Raw genomic sequence first — 12,842 nt, 5'->3', positions numbered from 1 at the left:
TATACAGAGTGATGATTGGCATGGAAAAATGGATAGGGAAGATCTGTGTATGTGGAATGGAAGAATGTCGAGAGGGCATGGGAAAAACTAAAATGGCCACTTATAGGAGAGATGTGAAAAATATAGCTTCCCTCATAGAAGGGTGGAAGCATGGAATAGTTTAGACGTGGAAGTGGTCAACGCAAGGAATATTCATGATTTTAAGAAAAAGCTGGACATTAATAGATATGGAGACGGGACAACACGAGCATAGCTCTTTTCCCGTATGTTACAATTAGGTAAATACAATTAGGTAAATACACACACACACACACACACACACACACACACACACACACACACACACACACACACACATGACATTAGAAGCACAAGTTCGCATAGTAAGAAACTGAGGAAGGGAAAATGTCTGAGAGATGTTAAAAATTTAGAGATTTGTTGAGACTTGGAACAGTTTGAGTGAGGAAGTGGTGTCAGCAAAGAGTGTACATAGTTTTAAAGAAAAATTGGATAAGTGTAGATATGGAGACGGGGCCACACGAGCATAATGCCCAGGCCCTGTAAAACTACAACTAGGTAAATACAACTAGGTAAATACACACACACACACACACACACACACACACACACACACATGACATGATGGCGGATGTGGTCGCTGAGCTCCAGAGCAATCATCTCTAATTCTACAGTTACCATTGCCTAAGAGTAACCAAGGTGGGAAAGGAGCTGGTAATGTTTGTCCCGTCTCCATATAGTCATGTTAACTGTTGATTAGCAAAATAATGTCCAGGAAGGTAAATATAAACTGTAGCCTGCGTTTGAGCCATCAGCTGGTTTGTTTACATCTGCGCAACATGGCGGCCGTGAACTCGAAAGATGAATCAGACTTCACAGGATTTCAAGGAATAATGGAGAAGAGCGCTTATGTGAAGAAAATTCTGGAGTTGGAAGGTAAAATTGAAAACTGTTTGAAAAGTATGGGGCCTGGAAACGAGTTATGACAATGTAATGAAAGAGTGTGCCGATATGAAGAAGGAAAATGAAGCACTGAAAGAGGAAGTTAAGCTAATTAAAGTGAATTGCGAAAAATGTGGAGAATCTCTAGGAAAAGTGATGGAGAAGCAGGCTGAATGGAAAAAAGTCAGGAAGTGGAAAGAAAGGAGGTAAATTACAAAGTTGCAAGTCTGGAAAAGGAAATCAAAGAGTCTGGGAGAAAACTTTGGGCCTTGCTGAAATTATAGATCAACAGATCATAGAAGAGAAGATTGCTGAGAAAGTGGTGAAGGTTATTAAATCAAATGAGACATTGGTGAGGGAAACTGTAGACAAAAAGAGATGTGTGGTGATATTTGGTGTGGAGGAGGATAAGACACCGAGTAAAATGAGAGAGAGAAAACATAAAAAGGTGATAAATAATATCATTAATGTGGTGCAGGAGGAGGAAAAGACCTAGTACAAGAAATAGAGGACTTCCATAGAATTGGAAAGTTCACAAGAGAAGGTATGAGGCCAATAAGAATCAAACTTAAGTCACAAAAGGATGTAGATGAATTGGTGGAGAAGTCATGGAGGCTAGCCCAGCAGGAAACAACAAGGAAGATTTGGTTGAGAAGAGATCTCGGTGAAAAGGAAAGAGAAATGTTAAATGAGTTGAGAAAGGAGGCTTTGAAAAAATGAAGAGAGGACAGAAGAGGAGAAGAAAGAGTTTTCTGGAGAATCTTGGATATGAGACTGAGGAAGTGGTTCATAACCCAGAAAAGTACAGCAAGAAAGGACTAAAGAAACTTACGTATGAGCGGAATGTAATGTATTCCAACATAAATGGAGTGATATCGGGATTTTAGAACTCAACGATTACTTGAGGGACAAGAACCCAGATATTGTGGGTCTTACTGAAACAAAACTGAGAGAGGAGAAGACCTGATGATGGTTGGAGAAGGAAATATAATGTTTGGAAAAGAAATAGAGTAGGTAAGATGGGAGGAGGAGTGATGTTGCTGGTTAAAAAAGATATAAAGGTGGATCAAGTGAAAGAAGGTATGGGAAAGGCAGAAGTGCTAAAGATCAGAGCAGAAACTAATGAAGGAAAAAAGAGGCACTACATAGTGGTGTACATACCACCTAAGACAAATGCATGGTCAGTACAGGAATATGAAGAAATGATAAGTGATACAGGAACATGTCTGGAAGAAATGTTGGGTGGCTGTGAACGAACTATAATGATGGGAGATTTTAATTGTAAAGAGGTGTGTTGGGAGGACTGGTCAATGGAAGGATCAGAGACAACATGGGGAAATACACTATTGACACTGGCAATGGAAAATGTGTTAACTCAGTGGGTCAAAGAAGATACTAGGTTTGGAGGAGAGGGAGCATCGTCAAGACTGGACTTGGTCTTTAGTACAGAGCCAATGGTCATTGAGGAGATGAGGGTGGAGTGCCCTTTAGCAAAGAGTGATCATGCAGTTTTGGAGTTCAAGGTGATAGATGAAGAGAAATCTAGAAGAAATGAAGAATATAAAGTGGGAAGATGGAATTATGCCAAGACAGATTTTGGAAACCTAAAGAAATTCTTTCAAGAGACAAATTGGATGAAATTCAAGAGTGCTAAGGAGCAAATGAAAAGTGGAAGGAATTTATAAAATATACAAAGAAGGTGAGAAAAATTTGTACCAATAAGACAACATAGAGAAGTTGGAAAGCAGGACTGGTTTAACGATAGATGTGAAAAGGCTAGAACAAGAAAAGAGGATGCATGGAAGAGGTGGAGAAGGAAAAGACGGATTAAGCAGTGGGAAAGTTACAAAAGAGCAAGAAATGAATATGTGTTGATTAGAAGAGAAGAAAGAAAGAAACAAGAAAAGGATATAATTGATAAATGTAAAGACCAACCAAGGCTTTTTACAGACATGTGAACAACAACATCAAAAATAGAGAAAGTATTGAAAGTTTAGAAGTAAATGGAGTATGCAGTGAAGATCCCAGGAAATGGCAGAGGCTATGAATGGATGCTTTCGGAAGGTATTCACAAAGGAGACTGCTTTTGACAAACCACTGGTAATGGAACAGAAAGGGATTATGAAGGAGTTTCAAGTAACTGTGGAGGAGATCAAGAATATGATGGGGAGTTTAGAAGTGAGAAAAGCTGTGGGACCTGATGGGGTATCAGGATGGATTTTAAGAGAATGCAGGAGCAACTGGCAGAAAAAGTTTGTGAAGTAATTGATGCCTCATTAAGGGAAGGTGTAGTGCCCCAAGACTGGAAAAGAGCTAACATTGTCCCAATCTATAAATCAGGTAACAAGAGAGACCCATTGAACTATAGACCAGTGTCACTTACAAGTGTGGTAGCTAAGATGTGTGAGAGGGTGGTGAAGAATAGATGGACAGACTTCTTGGAGAAAAATGACATACTTTGTGAGTGTCAATTTGGTTTTAGAAAAGGGCGTTCATGCACGACAAACCTGATATGTTACTATTCGAGGGTGATAGATGTAATACAGGAAAGAGATGGTTGGGCTGATGGAATATATCTGGATTTAAAAAAGGCCTTTGATAAGGTACCACACCGGAGACTGATCTGGAAACTTGAAATGGTAGGAGGAGTGCATGGCAGTTTACTAAAATGGATGGAAGACTTTTGGTAGGAAGAGAAATGAGAACAATAATTAAGGACAGACCATCAGAATGGGGCTTGGTGGAGAGTGGAGTTCCACAGGGATCAGTGTTGGCACCAGTAATGTTCGCGGTCTACATAAATGACATGGTGGATGGGGTGTCCAGTTATGTGAGCCTATTTGCAGACGATGCAAAATTGTTAAGAAAAGTGAGATGTGACAAAGATTGCGAACTACTCCAGGAAGACTTGGACAGAATATGGAAATGGAGCTGTACATGGCAAATGGAGTTCAACACGACAAAATGCAAGAAAATAGAGTTTGGCAAGAGTGAAAGAAGAATCAGGAGTATGTACAAGATAGGAAATGAAGACATAAAACCAGTCATGAAGAAAAAGACCTTGGGGTGACAATTACCAATGACCTATCGCCAGAGAGACATATAAACAAAATAATTGGAGAAGTATTGAACTTATTGAGGAACATAAGAGTGGCGTTAGATATTTAGATGAAGAAATGATGAAGAAAATAATTACTGCAATGATAAGACCGAGGCTTGAATATGCAACAATACAGTGGGCTCGAACTTAAAGAAACACATAAGGAAACTAGAGAAAGTACAGAGGGCTGCAACAAAATGGTGCCTGACTTAAGAGATTTGACTTATGAAGACAGACTGAAAAGAATGCAACTTCCGACCCTGGAAAACAGAAGAGAAAGGGAGACCTGATAGCAATATACAGAGTGATGATTGGCATGGAAAAATGGATAGGGAAGATCTGTGTATGTGGAATGAAAGAATGTCGAGAGGGCATGGGAAAAACTAAAATGGCCACTTATAGGAGAGATGTGAAAAAATATAGCTTCCCTCATAGAAGGGTGGAAGCATGGAATAGTTTAGACGTGGAAGTGGTCAACGCAAGGAATATTCATGATTTTAAGAAAAAGCTGGACATTAATAGATATGGAGACGGGACAACACGAGCATAGCTCTTTTCCCGTATGTTACAATTAGGTAAATACACACACACACACACACATAAGATGTTGACTAATATAAGAGTGGCATTTCATTACATGGATAAAGATATGATGAAAAAAATCATCACAAGCATGATATGCCCAAGGCTGGAATATGCAGCAATGGTGTGGTCTCCGAGCTCTAAAAAGGATATAAGAAAATTGGAAAGGATACAGAAGATTGCTACAAAGATGGTGCCGGAATTAAAGGAAACATATGAAGAAGACTGAAGGAAATGGGACTGAATTACAAGATAGAAGAGAATGCGGGGACCTAATAACAATGTATAAGATAGTAAATGATATTGAAAAGATAGACAAAGAAGATCTGGTGCTGTTGATGGAAGAAGATGGAGGGGCAAGAGGACATGAAAAGAAGATCAGGATGAGGTAGTGTGTGAAGGATATTGAAAATACAGTTTTACACAGAAGGTGGAAAAATGGAATGCATTGGATAATGGAATTGTCACAGCAAATAGTGTGCATAACTTTAAAGAAAAACTAGATAAATGGAGATATGGAGACAGGACATATGAGAAATGTACAATACAACTAGGTAAATACACACACAATAGGGTGAAGACTGACTTGCATGGGATTTCTCATGATCCTTGAGGTGCTTTCTGCTGTTGAAAAATCACATGGACAGCTGAATGGATGAGTGGTTGAGATGTGATGTCAAGTTGGCTGCAAGAAAGAACATTAAATTAAATGTGTGAAATTCTCTAAGAAAGATGTATGTAGTAGTATTTCAGACACTAAAAGTAATCAAGATGAGGATAGAAAATGAGTTTGAAAGATATTATATGAAATACAAACAGATACCTTTTTCAAGAAAACATAAGGAAAGACAGACATCATAATGAAACAAAAAATGTGATATCTATGATAAAAAGAAGAGATTGATTGCCGGTGGAGATAGGTGTGTGAGAGAGTCATAGCAGATGGAGAGGATGAAAGAGGAGTTGTGACCTTGTTGTGGTGTGTGGTGTGTGCCTGGTCTCAGGATGAAGATGGAAATAATGAGCTCTGATGTTGGAAGTGTAAGTGGCTGTTGTCAGAGACTGCAGCAGATCAAACAGTGAATTACACAAGGAAATACATTTAATGGACAGGATAGATAGAATGAAGGCTTGATGCCTGTGTGGAGTATGTGAAGTCTGATGGTCTTGAGGAGAGAGATTGTAATGATGGAAGGATGTTGAAAAGAGAGAAAGAGAGAAGGAGAAAGTATATATGATTGGAAGAGTGTTGATCTGAAGTAGAAAAATTTGGATGAAGTAATGGTTCAAGCAAGAAATATTCATGACTTTAAGGCTAAACTGGACAACTATAGATATGGAGACAGGACAGCACGAGCATAGCTCTTTTCCTGTACAACACAACTAGGTAAATACACACACACACACACACACACACACACACACACACACACACACACACACACACACACAGTTTTTTTTCTCTCCATGAAATCAATTATTAAAGAATAATGAGTGAAAAAGATATTCCATCCAAATGCAGACATGAGGATAGAGAAGGCTGATGATGACTATGAGGTGAGGGAGAAGAGATTGAAGGGTTCGATGACGACAACTTCACTACTTAAGAGAGTGTCAAATATTGAATGTAAACTAGATAAACTGATAAAGGAGAAGATGGAAATGAAAGAGAATAAAGAACAGGAAATGGAGTTTATAAGACTGAGAGAAAGGATAAGAAAAGTGGAAGAAAATGAAGCTAGGCTAAGAGCGGAAAACGAAGAACTAAAAAAGGAAGTAGCTAACTACAAGAAGCAGATGGAAGAAGGACTTGGTAAAGCCGAGAAAGAAAAGGAGAAGCTGAAAGATCTAGTAAACAAGGAAGAGGAAAGAGTACAGAACGTGATTAAAAAAGAAGTACAAGCATGGAGAGTCCAAGATAAGAAAGATAAGGCCGATTTTCAGGAGGTGATTCAAGAACAACTTAAAGAAAAAGAAGAAAATATGACAAACAAAATGATAGGAGTCCTCAAGACAAAAGAAAATCTAGTTAGAGAAATTGCAGAAAAAAGAAGAGTGTAGTCGTATTTGGAATAAAAGAAAAAAATATAAAATATAGACCAAAAGAGAAAAAGAAGAAATGAAATCAGTCAAAGACCTACTGAAGAATCTTAATGATGAAGATAGGCAGAACTTGGAAGAGGAAGTAGAAGAAATAAACAGAATGGGACCATATCAAGAAGGAAAAACGAGACCAATTAAAATATTACTAAAATCACAAGCAGCAACAGAAGAAATATTATATAGAACAACAAAACTTAGAGAAACAGAAGGCTGCAAGGATATCTATATAAAGAAAAATAGAAATGAGGAAGAAAGGAAGAGATACAATGAACTGGCAGCAGCAGTAAGGGAAAAGAATAATGAAAGGTCAGAAGAGGAGAAGAAGGCATTTTTTTGGAGAATTCTAGGAGACAGGATAAGGAAATGGTATATAAACGAGAAGGAAGAGAAAAAAGTGGAACAAGTTTAACTAAAAATGATAAAGGCAAAAGACTAAAAATGATGTATACGAACATAGACGGGTTTTATCAAGTAAATTAGAATTAAGAGATTACATAAGGAAAGAAAATCCAGATATTGTATGCCTGGCTGAAACAGAACTAAATGAGGCAATCAAAATAGTCTTGGATAATAGGTATAATGTATGGAGAAGAGACAGAGTGGGTAAAGGAGGAGGAGGAGTCATGATAATGTTAAGGAAGGAGATAGTGATCAATCAAGTGGAATGTGGGAAGGAAAAGCAGAAGTATTGTATATTAAGATGCATATTAATAAAAAGAGATAACAATCATTGTAACATATGTGCCACCAAAACAAATTCATGGACCAATCAAGAATATAAAGACATGATAGATGACACAATAAGGAGTCTAATGAGAATCGTTAAAGAAAGGAGAAAAGTGATATTAGTAGGAGATTTCAACTGTAAAGAAGTGGACTGGGAAAATTATGAAAGTGGTATGGGGGAAGAAGCCTGGGGAGAAAGATTCTTGAACCTAATGATAGACAATATGATGGACCAGAGAGTAAAGGAATGCACAAGATTCAGAGGAAACGACGAGGGCGAGATTGGACCTAGTTTTTACAAGGGGTATACAAATGAATGATGATATAAGATATAAGTGCCCATTGGGAAAGAGTGACCATGCAATATTAGAAATAGATATAGAAGAGGGAAAGGAAGATAGAGACGATTCATACAAAGGAGACCGATTAAATTACAGAAAGGCTGATATTGAGAATCTCAAGAACTATTTTAAAACGTAGACTGGGAGGAGATGGAAAACTCAGAGACAATGCAAGACAAATATAACTTATTTTTGGAAATATACAAAACAGGAGTCAGGAATATGTCCCAAAATATAGACCAAAAGAAGAAGGAAAGAAAGATTGGTTTAATGCAAGGTGTGCTAGGGCAAAGGAGAAAAGAGATGGAGCATGGAAAAGGTGGAGGAGAAATAGAATCCAACAAACAAGGAAAACTTCAAGGCAGCGAGAAATGAATATGTTAAGGTGAGGAAGGAAGAGGAAAAGAACTTGAAAAAGATATTGTCGAAAAATGTAAGGAGCAACCAAAATTGTTCTATAGATTCATAAATGGAAAAATTAGGCAAAAAGAAACAATAGAAAGGTTAAAAGGAGAGAACGGATGGTGGAAGACCCAAAAGTATGGCAGAACTATTAAATAAAAATTCCAGGAGGTCTTTACTAAAGAATCCAAATTTGAGAGGCCACAGGGTAATAGAGAGACAATCTATATGAAAGAGATTAAAGTAACCAAGCTTGAAATAAAAGAGTTAATGAAGGAACTGGATGAAGAGAAGGCAATGGGACCGGATGAAGTCTCAGGCAGAATACTGAAAGAATGTAGGGAAGAACTAGCAAGTCCTATATACAACATCATAAAATGCTCAATAGAAAATGGAACAGTGCCAGTAGAATGGAAAAGAGCTGAGGTGGTTCCCATATATAAGAGTGGAAGGAAAGAAGAACCTTTAAATTACAGACCGGTATCACTAACTAGTGTAATATGCAAGATGTGTGAAAGAATAATAAAGAAACAATGGATCGAGTTCCTTGAAGACAACAAATTAATATCAAATAGCCAATTTGGTTTTAGAAAAGGACGGTCTTGTGTAACTAATTTATTGAGTTTCTATTCTAGAATAGTTGATAGAGTACAAGAGAGAGAGGATGGGTTGACTGCATCTATTTGGATTTAAAAAGGCGTTTGACAAAGTGCCACATGCAAGATTACTGTGGAAGTTAGAGGAGAAGGGTGGCTTAAAAGGAAGCACATTGAGATGGATAGAAAATTATTTGAGGGGGAGAGAAATAAGGACAGTAGTTAAAGATATGAAGTCCAAGTGGAGAGCAGTAGAAAGCGGAGTGCCACAGGGTCAGTATTGGCACCAATACTTTTCCTCATTTATATTAACGACATGCCAGAAGGAGTGAACAGCTACATAAATTTGTTTGCGGATGATACGAAACTGTGCAGAGTTATAAAGCAAAAGGAGGATTGTGAAATACTGCAAGAAGACCTAAATAAGATCTGGGAATGGAGTAAGAAGTGGAAATGGAATTCAATGTGAACAAAAGCCATGTCATGGAAATGGGAAAGAGTGAAAGACGACCTGTGGGAATCTATAAGATGGGAGATGGAGTAGAACTGGAGAAAGTCAAAAGGAAAAGGACTTAGGAGTGACGATGGAAGAAAACAATCAACCAGTAAGCCATATTGATAGAATTTTAGAGAAACATATAATTTGCTGAGGAATATTGGAGTAGCATTTCACTACATGGACAAAGAAATGATGAAGAAATTGATAAATACTATAATAAGACCCAGATTGGAATATGCAGGAGTAGTGTGGACCCCTCATAAAAAGAAACACATAAGAAATTGGAGAGGCTACAAAAATGGCTACAAGAATGGTCCCAGAACTTGAAGGGATGACATATGAGGAGAGACTAAAGGCTATGGATCTACCAACCTTGGAACAAAGAAGGAGAGAGGAGACCTGATACAAGTCTATAAATTGATCAACGGAATGGACCAAGTGGATAATGAGAAACTGATCCTGAGAGAAGAATATGACATCCAAGCACAAGATCGCATAGTAAAAAGCTGAGAAAGGAAGATGTCTGAGAGATATTAAAAAATATAGTTTCCCGCAGAGATGTATTGAGATGTGGAACAGTTTAGATGAAGAAGTAGTGTCTGCAAAGAGTGTGCACACTTTTAAAGTAAGATTGGATAAGTGTAGATATGGAGACGGGGCCACACGAGCATAAAGCCCAGGCCCTGTAAAACTACAACTAGGTAAATACAACTAGGTAAATACACACACACACGCTGTACTGTCACTCCAAGAATCAGCTGATTTTCACTACCTATTGTTTTGGGTTTGCAGTGGCCTGGGCGAGTAGTGTAGACTCATTTTCAAGAAATACAGTGTTACAAAATCATGAGTAAGGAAGAGATTTCATCTAAATACAGGTATGAGACACGGGAAAGAATGAAAGATGATGATGACTATGTTGGTGAGAGCGAAAGAGCATTCGAAGGCTTTGATACGGCACATACTTCACTATTTAATAGAGTGTTGACTATTGAACGTAAATTAAGTAAATGGATAAAGGAGAGTATGGGAATGAAAGAGAATGGAGAACAGGAAAAAGAGCTCCAGAAATTGAAAGAAAGGATAAAAAGAGTGGAAGAAAACGAAACTAGGCTAAGAGCAGAAAATGAAGAATCAAAAAAAGAAGTAGCTAACTACAAGAAATTGATGGAAGAAGGACTCGGTAAAGCCAAGAAAGAAAAAGAGGAGCTGAAAGATCTAGTTAACAAAGAGGAGGAAAGAGTACAAGACGTGATTAAAAAAAAAGTACAGGCATGGAGAATCCAAGATAAGAAAGACAAGGAATCATTTCAGGAAGTATTTCAAGAACAGTTAAATGAAAGAGATGAAAATATGACAAACAAAATGATAGGAGTCTTGAAGAAAAAAAAAATTTAGTAAGAGAAATTGCGGAAAAAAAGTATAATTATTTTTGGCCTGAAATAAAAAAATGTTATATATAGACCAAGAAGGGAAAAAGACAAAATGAAATCAGTAAAAGACCTACTAAAAATTCTAAATGACGATGATAGACAGAACTTAGAAGAGGAAGTAGAAGAAATCCACAGAATGGGACCATATCAAGAAGGATCAGTGAGACCAATTAAGATACTACTAAAATCACAAGCAGCAACAGAAGAAATACTATATAGAACAACAAAACTCAGAAACAGAAGGTTGCAAAGAGATATATATATATATATATATATATATATATATATATATATATATATATATATATATATATATATATATATATATATATAAAAAAATAGAAATGAGGAGGAAAGGAAGACACACAACGAACTGGTGGCAGAAGCAAGGGAAAAAAATAATGAAAGGTCAGAGGAGGAGAAGAAAGCATTTTTTTGGAGAATTATAGGAGACAGGATAAGGAAATGGTACATAAAAGAGAAGAAAGAAAAAAAATGGAGCAAGTTTAACTAAAAATGATAAGAACAAGAGATTAAAAATGACGTACTATACGAACATAGATGGGGTTTTATCAAGTAACTTAGAATTACGAGATTACATAAAGAAAGAACCAGATATTGTATGCCTGGTGGAAACAAAGTTAAATGAGGCAATAAAAATAGACATAGATTTTTTTTTTGGTTTACGTCCAGTTCCCCTATTAGACATATATAAAAGGTATAATATATGGAGGAGAGACAAAGTGGGTAAAAGACAGGGTTGTGATGAAAAAAAATCAAAAAATAAAAAATCATTGAAATTTATTTGATTTATTTGAAAAAAAAAAAAAAAATATATATATATATATATATATATATATATATATATATATATATATATATATATATATATATATATACTGAGTGATTTGAAAATCTCCATAGGTTACTTTAAGTTTGAGTTTAGGGCATGTAAGTGTGAGCACAGTCAAGGATCCTGATACATACGTGTTCAATACTTGTTTGTAGTTGGTACAGGACCAGGTTTAGGACAGACAGAGTTGCCTGAAGTTATTTTCATGACAGCATTTTATATTATTACCACACAGAAGAATATCTACTTTTATTCTGTTACTGTTTGGTTGAAATGGATTATTATGATACATTGAATCCCAAGTTAGTAAAGACTAAAGAGGCTGATTTTACCTAGTAAAAAACATATGGCAAGTTGGCAACATTAGAGCAAGAGAACTCACTAAGCTCAGTACAGTACATGTATTTTACCAGTTGGTCAGTCACAGTCAGTGCCTCTGAGGTTGCTTTTCTGAGATTACCAGCTCACATTACAAGGGCACTGGCCAAGGGCAAACACAGTGTTGGAAAAAAAAAATCCCGCTGGTTGCCAGGCCCTGTTAAAAGAAAAGTAGAAAAAGAAAAACAGAAAAATCTAAAGGAGGGTCCAGTTAACGTAAGAGGTGTCTTGACACTCCTCTTTTGAAAGAGTTTAAGTCATAGGCAGGTGGAAATACAGACACAGGTAGAGAGTTCCAGAGTTTACCAGTGTAGGGAATGAAGGAGTGAAGATACTGGTTAACTCTTGCATTAGGAAGATGGACAGAATAGGGATGAGAAGAAGTAGAGAGTCTTGTGCAGCGAGGCCGCAGGAGGGGAAGGCATGCAGTTAGCAAGTTCAGAAGAGCAGACAGCATGAAAACAGCGGTGAAGACAGATAAAGATGCAACATTGCGGCGGTGACTTAAAGAATCAAGACAGTCAGTTAGAGGAGAAGAGTTGATAAGACGAAAAGCTTTAGATTCCACCTTGTTTAGTAAAGCTGTGTGTGTGGATCCCCAGACATGAGAGCCATACTCCATACACGGGCGGATAAGGCCCTTGTACAGAGCAAGCAGCTGGGAGGAGAGAAAAATGGACGAAGACGCCATAGGACACCTAACTTCTTGGAAGCTGATTTAGCAAGAGTAGAGATGTGAAATTTCCAGTTTAGATTTTTAGTGAAGGATAGACCGAGTGTGTTTAATGTAGAGGAGAGGGAAGTTGAGTGTTATTGAAGAAGAGGATAGTTGTCTGGAAGGTTATGTCGAGTAGATAGTTGTAGAAATT

General features: G+C 37.2%; 1 protein-coding gene across 1 annotated transcript in view; it reads right to left on the bottom strand.

The window, feature by feature from the left end:
• LOC123514897 (transcription factor Sp1-like) overlaps positions 1-12,842 on the bottom strand; it is an 85,858-nt gene that overhangs the window by 40,464 nt on the left and 32,552 nt on the right. The window contains exon 10 of the mRNA XM_045273154.1: positions 5,229-5,279. Within this exon, the coding sequence (XP_045129089.1) occupies positions 5,229-5,279 (51 nt within the window). The remainder of the gene's footprint in view (positions 1-5,228; positions 5,280-12,842) is intronic.

The sequence above is a fragment of the Portunus trituberculatus genome, chromosome 38 (genome assembly GCF_017591435.1).
Source record: "Portunus trituberculatus isolate SZX2019 chromosome 38, ASM1759143v1, whole genome shotgun sequence".
Classification (NCBI taxonomy): domain Eukaryota; kingdom Metazoa; phylum Arthropoda; class Malacostraca; order Decapoda; family Portunidae; genus Portunus; species Portunus trituberculatus.
The sequence above is the reverse complement of the archived record's forward strand: the minus strand, read 5'-3'. Positions and strand labels throughout refer to the sequence as shown.